The sequence below is a fragment of the Nyctereutes procyonoides genome, unplaced genomic scaffold, assembly GCF_905146905.1.
Source record: "Nyctereutes procyonoides isolate TBG_1078 unplaced genomic scaffold, NYPRO_anot_genome, whole genome shotgun sequence".
Lineage (NCBI taxonomy): Eukaryota > Metazoa > Chordata > Mammalia > Carnivora > Canidae > Nyctereutes > Nyctereutes procyonoides.
The window spans coordinates 27,023,808-27,032,667 of NW_026575047.1; the positions used below are offsets into that span (position 1 = coordinate 27,023,808).

General features: G+C 38.2%; 1 protein-coding gene across 5 annotated transcripts in view; it reads left to right on the forward strand.

Annotated features, from left to right (window-relative positions):
* Positions 1-8,072, forward strand: part of C1QTNF7 (C1q and TNF related 7) — a 106,058-nt gene extending 97,986 nt beyond the window's left edge. For all 5 annotated transcript variants that reach the window (XM_055326897.1, XM_055326894.1, XM_055326896.1 and 2 more), the window contains one exon: positions 4,981-8,072. In XM_055326897.1, coding sequence (XP_055182872.1) covers positions 4,981-5,612 — 632 coding nt within the window. In that variant the 3' untranslated portion in view covers positions 5,613-8,072. The remainder of the gene's footprint in view (positions 1-4,980) is intronic.
* The last annotated feature ends 788 nt before the right edge of the window (positions 8,073-8,860 follow it).

Consider the following 8,860-nt stretch of genomic DNA (forward strand, 5'->3'; position numbering starts at 1 on the left):
AATCAGTAGCTACCAAATGTGTATGAATATTGTTCAATATTAGATTAAAAAAAAACCTTTAGGTAAAGGTTCAATATCAGATAAAGAACCTTTAATTTGAAGCTTATGTCTTATCTATGGTAACACCTATGAATACAACTTACTGCTGTGTCATGGTCATGAATAGCCTTGAAATCCTGTAATAACACCAGGAACAGAGTTACATACAGCCAACTCTTTTAGTTTACTCTGTCTGGAAGCAATAAAGTAGTACTCACACAAGCAGGCATAGGAGTCCTTCGGATTTAGGCTCAAACCTTGGCTCCTTCAATTACTAATTTAGTATCCTCAGGCAAATAACTGCTTTGAGCCTCAGTTCCCTCATTTGTAAATTGGGAGTATTAAGGATGATTGTGATGTTTAAGCACAATAATACATGTACAACACTTGGTAGAACAGCTGCTTTGTGGTAAGCACTCAGGAAATGTTAGCTGTCATTACATATCACACGGTGCTCTGCGAACATGAGTCATAGCTAAGTACTTGAATATCCAAAGTCATGTAATAAACTAGAAATGAGTGATGTGTTTCATGAGTATCATTGAAAAATAGGGGTGATGGGCATTAAGAAGGGCATGTAATGTGATGAGCACTGGATGTTGACAAATTGAATTTAAATAAATAATTAAAATTTTAAAAATTAAAAATTAAAATAAATAAAAATAAGTATGTAGATATGTATTCAGATTACATTGAATGTTCATAATTGCTACAATTTTAATCATACAAAGCCAGCTACACCCTCATATTCATTTATCCACCCATGCATTATTCTTCAATAAGCTTCTTGTGTACCTATTGCTATCTGGTGTTATTCTGGACCAGTATTTCTCAGCTTCCACCCTAATGACATTTTGGGCCAAATAATTAGTTGCTGTGGGATGGCTATCTTCTGTATTGCAGGACATTCAACAGCATCCCACTAGATGCCAGGGGCACCCCCACCACCCATGACAACAAAAATGTCCCAGACATTGCCAACCATCCCTTGGTGGTAGTGTAAAGTTGCCCCTGGTTGATATTACTGTTCTAGACAATGAGAACACAAACATGAATAAGGCATTGCCCTTGCCTTGATAAACAATCATGGAGGTCTGGGAAGCCAATATAGAAACATATAATTACCATATTCATCATCATCATCATAGCCATTTATTAAGAACTTATTGTTTCAGAAATTTTACATTTAGTACTTAATGTCCACATAACCCTGTTAGAAGTCAATACAATAAGCAATAATAATAATAATAATGTTGCAGTGAAAACATTGAGATTCAAAAATAAAATCACTTTCCCAACCTGAGATTACTTAAATCCAATATACACAAATACACATATAAAGTGCTTAAACAGATAAGAAAGGTAGGAACACCTTTGTGGTCAATGAAAAACATATCCCATTTATGAACAACAGTAACAGAGACCTGGGGCTTTGGGGATAAGCTTTTAATGCAGCTGGAACTGGACACAACACGGCTAGGAATGCTTGGTTCTTCTGTCCCCTTTAATGACACCAAAAATGTCTTCTCATTCACCTACTGTTGGTAAACATCCCCATTATATACATCCAACCAAGTGCAAGCAGAATCAAGAATTTTTGTCCAACTTCTCTACCCTAAATTACAAGTACAGAACTTCTTATACCAAATTAGGAATTTTCTGTTAAAAATATGTGTCTTCTTTACTGGTCTATTGCAATTACTCTTGTAACATCATATCACCATTTAATTTAATCTGAATGCATCCCTATAGATATCTTCAAATAATACTAGAACCACCCCATGAAACAGATCGATCATATGGTTTTAGATATTCGTGAACTTAGCTATGACCCATATATTCAGATCATGGTATAGTTGGTAGTAACAGCTAACTTGAGAGGGGAACAGGTGTCATTCATGTCAATGTCCCACTCAGTCCCTAGTATAGTGCCTAGCAGGTAGTGAATGGTCAATCAATATTACATGGTTTAGATATATGTATGTATACACACATAAATACGTGGATAATGCATGGATGGATGGATGGATGGATGGATGGATGGATGGATGGAAGAAAGAAATAGCACTGAGGAAGAAATCTTTGTAAGCTCATTTCAAGGAGGACTAAAAGGAAATCCTTTCTCTCCAAGCATCACTACCTAGCATAGACTAATCACTACTCCATAATTCTCTCTACCCAAACATATGTCTAACTGAATAAGAAGAAGGAGAGTGATGTATCCCTTCTTTCCATTATTCATTAATTGGCCCTTAGCACAGGTACAAATCCTTCATGCAAACAGGAAGAATTACTTCAAGTTATTACAGCTAATCCTGATTATCTAATTCAATAACCATAGAAAATCCAAATACTGAGATTGTAAAGACCTTTACATGGCTAGCACTGTAAAATTCCATCTTAATATTTATGGTTTTGTCCCAAAGAATTTTCAATAGGATGAGACCTTAAGCAACCTAGTCCAACACTTTCATTTCAAGGACTGAGAAAATATAGTCAGAGAGAACTTATTCAAATTCACCTGACTAACACATGGATGAACTAAGGATTTATCCCCAGTCTGCTGAACCACTGTTTACTGCTTTTCCTGCTAGGTTTGGAGTGGACTTAAATCCGATTCTTCATATTACAAATGGAGCATTTGAACACAGACAAGAAGTGACTTGCCCAAAGTCATAGAGGCAGGAGGATTGGAGAACCTAATGAAATTTAATAGTCAAAATTGTTTCTGATGACAAAAGTTTTTTAATTAATACATCTAAGGTCACTCATGGAGACAACAAAAGTTAAGCTCCTGTTGAAAATAAAAATAACAATTTATAAGTTGTGGTCCTCGATTCACAAATAAATTCAACAGTAAAATAATATTCATATTTTATTTCTACTGAAAAGAAGCAATATTGAAAGATCAGACTCTTATGGCCTCATTTCAAGACATAAATACCAGAGTATATTCTTGCTGGGAGCAGTGGAATTTCAACTTCACAACAAAAGCCCTCTAGAGCTTGAGGAGATGTCCTCACATCAGTTATGAGATCCCAGTCACTGATCCCAGTCACCAAAAAAGGGTTTTGTTAATAGACTCTTCTGTGCATCATAAATTGTTAAACAGCTTATTTCCAAAATTATCAAAACAAAATACTGGATGTTTTAAGGCTAAGGCATTGATTCTCCTCAAATTAACATTATCTAGAACATTTGCTAAATTTGTCAAATAACTGAAAAATAATTAAGCTCATACATTGATATATGTGTAACATTCAAATAAATGTTACCAGAGCACTATCAAGATAAAAAAGCTTAGCTTAATAAAAGTTCCTGAGAACAAATACATAGTTAAGAGTGAAACTACAGAGTAGACCAATAATATATTTCCATTGACTACAAAAGTAAATCAATAGGGCAGCCCCGGTGGCCCAGCGGTTTAGCATCGCCTTTGACCAGGAGTGTGATCCTGGAGACCAGGGATTGAGTCCCACATTGGGCTCCCTGCATGGAGCCTGCTTCTCCCTCTGCCTGTGTCTCTGCCTCTTTCTCTCTCTGTGTCTCTCATGAATAAATAAATAAAATCTTTTTAAAAAATAGTATATCATAAATTACCAATAATTTGGATACTTTTTGAGGGTATATCATTATACAAGTATTATTTATGGAATAAGTTTAACCATAAAAATTAAATGACATTTTTATGCTATTAGTCATTGTATGTGTGTGTGTATATATATATATGTGTGTGTGTATGTATATATGTACACACACAACTATATATATATATAATTAAATGTTGCTTATCCCTTTCAACCAATGATCATAATTTCTCTGCTTTTAGCCTATGGTTGATCTGTAGTTATAAAGATTTGGACAAACAGAAAATATTTCACTGTGGTGATTTTGAATTTGTTGAAATCCTTTCACAGATATTATGTCTTTTCTATATATAAGGAGACCCAGAGAAATTAAGGGACTTGCCTAAAATGATACAACCATTTAGCTGCAGAGCCAAACAGAATTTAGGATTCTTGATTCCAGCCCCAAAGGTAAGAGGCACTTTGATGAAGGGGAAGCATCATTACACTAGGACTTGGATTCCAGTCCTAGCCTTGCTACAGAAGCGAGTTTCTTCACCATTCTGGGACTCAATTTTCTCCTCCCAAAAAGAGCTACTGCATAGTGGTAGCCATCACTGTTGTTTGGTTATCATGGCATACTGAGCCCTCACTATGTGCCAGGTGTACTTTACAATGTACACTCTAGCTTCCCCCCCAGGGGGATGCTCAAGCTCCAGAGTCAGGTAGGCTGTATTCAGGTCACAGCTCCATCACTTACTAGCTCTGTTACCTTGAGCAAACTAACTTATCTGTGGCTCAGTCTCCCCATCTGCAATGGAAGCAGTAATAATTTCCTAATCCATAAAGTTCTTGCAAGACCTAAAGAAGACAATGCCTGTGAATAAAGTGCTGTACCTGGTACACAGTAAATGTTGAATAAATATGAGCTAATCAAGTTTTCATCAATTCTTGTACTATAAATATTGATAGAAATAGGATGGGGCATGAGACAATATAGCCTCTAAGGATTGATCTGGTTCTATCTGCCCCCTTAACTCCGCTCTGGGGAATAGTATCATTATGCTCATCGAATTTCTCCTAGAGTGACAAATATTGTATGTGACTGATTTCATTGCAGATGATCCATCATCAAAATAGCATTTAAATGATTTCTCACATACTCAGGAAAACTAACCTGAAATTCTGATGAAAATTTTCTATTTCCGTTTTAATCCATCAGTGATTTTTTTTTAAGATGCATTAGTATTTAGTAGTGTACTGTTGAAAATTGTTTGGAGAGACACATTTAGGGCGTACTGACACTATGTGGGACATGCTGTTTGTGACTGTATATTTGGAGGAATCATTAATTTAAACCATACTCTTTTTAAAGGTTTGAGAGGTAAGACTGGACCACTGGGCCTTGCTGGAGAGAAAGGTGACCAAGGAGAGACTGGAAAGAAAGGACCTGTGGGACCAGAGGGAGAAAAAGGGGAAGTAGGTCCAGTTGGACCTCCTGGAGCAAAGGGGGACAGAGGAGAGCAAGGAGACCCAGGGCCGCCTGGAATTTGTAGATGTGGAAGCATCATGCTCAAATCTGCCTTTTCTGTTGGCATCACAACCAGCTACCCAGAAGAAAGGCTACCAATTATATTTAACAAGGTCCTCTTTAATGAGGGAGAGCACTACAACCCTGCGACTGGGAAGTTCATCTGTGCCTTCCCAGGAATCTATTACTTTTCTTATGATATCACATTGGCGAATAAGCATCTGGCAATCGGGCTGGTACACAATGGGCAGTACCGGATAAAGACCTTTGATGCCAACACGGGGAACCATGATGTGGCTTCGGGATCCACGGTTATCTATCTACAGCCAGAAGACGAAGTCTGGCTGGAGATCTTCTTCACTGACCAGAATGGCCTCTTCTCAGACCCAGGTTGGGCAGACAGCTTGTTCTCCGGATTTCTCTTATATGTTGACACAGATTATCTAGATTCCATATCAGAAGATGATGAGCTGTGATCGGGACTGATATCCTGAATGTTCCGAGATTCCTGTGGCAGACACTTTGATTTAATCTGGGGCCCTGGAAGGTGGAGCAAGCAGAAATGAGATCCAAAGAGACTCCCACTCAGATTCCAAAGCACTTACAGAGAATTCTAACAGAATCTATTAAAACAAGATGAACCACCAAATGGTTGAAACCACACCAAAATGAATTCTATAAAACAATAATCCCAGATAAGAATCCTCTCCAAAACAATGTTCATAAATATTTAAACAAATTAAAGACAATGTTAACAAATTTTCTATTAAACTCCCAGAGTAATAAAATCAGCTGGCAATGATATTGTCTCATTAAATCTTCATAAAATTACATTTTTGCTTGCTATTTAGAGAATCATAACACCCTAGAAAAAGTCTCTAACAATTCTCAAAGTCAAAAACTAAAGGTAAGATATACTGAATAATTTGAGGCAAGCTAGAGTGAAGTGATAACTTACTTTGTTTTATTATTTGTTCCTTCACACTCATATATGTATTCATTCAACAACTCTTTAGTAAGCCTGTGTGACCCAGACACTGTGGTACTGGGACAGATTTAATAAAGAGTTAAGACAAAATCTCTACTTCACACAGGCTGGTGTGTGATGAGCATACTGTCACAATTCAGTGAGACCAACACCTGACAAACAGTCTGACTCGAAGCACATGGGACCTGCTCTTCCTGGAGACGAAGGCCAGAGAAGGTTCCATACATGGAAAAATGCTAAGCATGCTAAGTTGTGTTTGTTTAGGAGGTGGGAGGGATACAAAGAAAACATGAATTCAGTGGCTCCACTCACCCCATCTCATCCTCAAAACACCCCTGGTATTTGCCATCGGAAAAGGGTGTTAGAAAACTCAAAGATAGAGGGGCCTGGGAGGGGTATCGGAAATGAAGAGAAACAAGTTACTGAGATCAGCCAGGAGGTTATTCTCCTAAGCCTTTAGCTTACAGTTTCCCAAGACAATTATTATTCCTCTTAGCTTGTGTACAAATGACAGGACTACATTGTCAGGAGGCATTTTTTCTCATGGATTTCCAGGGTATTGAATTCAAGTAAAGTGAAGCATAGGCCTACTGATTTATAGTAAACTGATGGGAGTGAACAGGAGGAGGAGGGAGAGAGAGACCAGACGTGTGAGCAAATAATAGTCCCTTCCAAGCCTCACGGTTCCTGCAGTCCCACCGTCTCTTGGGGTGGGCATCTTGTTCCCCACAGCAACACAGTTCCTCACTGTTCCATCTCAGTCATGATTCTCTTTAATCTGCTACTCCCTCAGTCATAGGATTCCCTTACTCCCTTCCTTTTAGTGGCTCCTAATCCTCCTTCCATGTGTTCTGTCTTGGCTCACTCATTTAATAGACATTTTAAATGCCTCCTATGCGTGAGTCACCACAGAGTTCTGTGAAGGTGGAGGAACACTGAGGTGAGTATGGCACAGCCCCTGCCACCAAATTTCTAAAGATATGAGAAAGGAAATGACACACATGCACATATACAAAATACCAAGAGTTCTAGAAATGAGCAGGCTAAAATATGTGAAGTGCTAAACTGAACATAGAGACAAATGCTCTGAAAGAACTGCTGAGGGAAGCAGACTTACTCTCAAATTGAGGGGTGAGAGAGGAGGCTTGGGAAGTCTCCTCTGCCTCCTGGGCCTTCCAGGTAGGTGAGATGTAAAGTGGCTAAAGTGAGGACAGAGGTAATAATGGGGACAAAGCATGAAAGTAAGAACAAGGACCCAGAAAAGCCTCGAATGCCAGCCTGACAAATGTTGACTTCATTTACAAGGAACCATGGAGCTCCTGTGTGCTCCAGAGCTGGATCTGCCATGATCAGAGGTGACATTTATAGTGATCACACAGCAGTGTGTGAGGGCAATGCTTGCTTCTCTCATCAGCAGACCTATCTCCCATCATCTTCTGCCTGCCATGCTTTGCCCACTTGCTGCTCTCCTTCTGACTCAGGACATAAGTCTGGAAGGCCAAGAGCAATGAAAGTAGAAAGAAGAGAAAACAAAGGTGGTTGGAGATAGTCACCTGCCTCTAGATAACAGCTGAGCCTGGAAGGCCAGGCTACAAAGTGCAAAAAAGAGCCAACAGCAGAAGCTCACCTGGGGAACATGAAAATATGGGCCCTTTGAAGACAATGGGATTTGCTGGAGAAAATGGAAATGGAGGAATTATTGCAGACAGTCATGATCACAAGATTATTGTGTAATTTAAATTTTTTTCTGATCATGATCCATTAATACATTCAGTTTGTGGACATTGTTTACCTATCTTTTAAATGTTTCTTTCATGACAAAGCCTATTTTGAGTAGCTTTTTTTGTGCTTCTACAACTGGTTCTAGACCCAAAGATGAATTTTTATTTTGAAATATCTGGTGGGATTGTGATGGGTACCAGAGAGCTAAAATGGGAAAGGAAGGACTATTTTGGTATTAAAAGGATAAACTCCTTAAGCAAATGTAGGTGTCTTTTGTTCCTTGAAAAAGAAATGACAGATACCATTTATCCACATTTATGAGTATTTGTGTAAAAAAAATAGAAGCCTAATTTTGGTTTAAATAATTCTAAGTCTCATTCCAATCACTCTTTGTAAGGGCTTACTTGTAATCATATGTATTAAGAGAGATTTATTAACTATATAACATCTTGTTCCAGAAGGATTTAGAGTCACTTGCAGAGACAGACAAACAGAAAGAATGCATTAGTCAGAATCAGGTGAGAATAAAAGAGCAAAACAAATTTTTAAAAAGTGACACCAACACAAAACTGTGTAGATAAACATGTGTGTGCCTTGGAGCACACTTTTGGGACACGTGTGTTTCCTTGTACCTGTGCTCTCCTGGGTCCTTCATCATTGTGAATGATGTTGTTGGCAGTGATAAAAAAGAAAGGTTTTATAAACTCCGAATATACTTCTTCTCTGCCACTATGTGAAAAAAAGATCATGGACATAAAAATATTTCAGAAATTGGCTAACATGTTGTTTGATACCTTCCTCTCTCTTGCCTTCTATAGCTCCACTTCCAGCAAAAACATCCATACCCAGCCTATCACCAAAGCCAAACCTAAGGGACATTGTAGACATTGTTCTTCACCTCCCCACTGAATAATTTTGTTCAGTATAAAATTCTTAATGGTTCTAGCTCTTACACGTACAGTTCTGAGTCATCACACCTTTCCATCCCCAGTGCCAAGATTTCGTTCCTATACT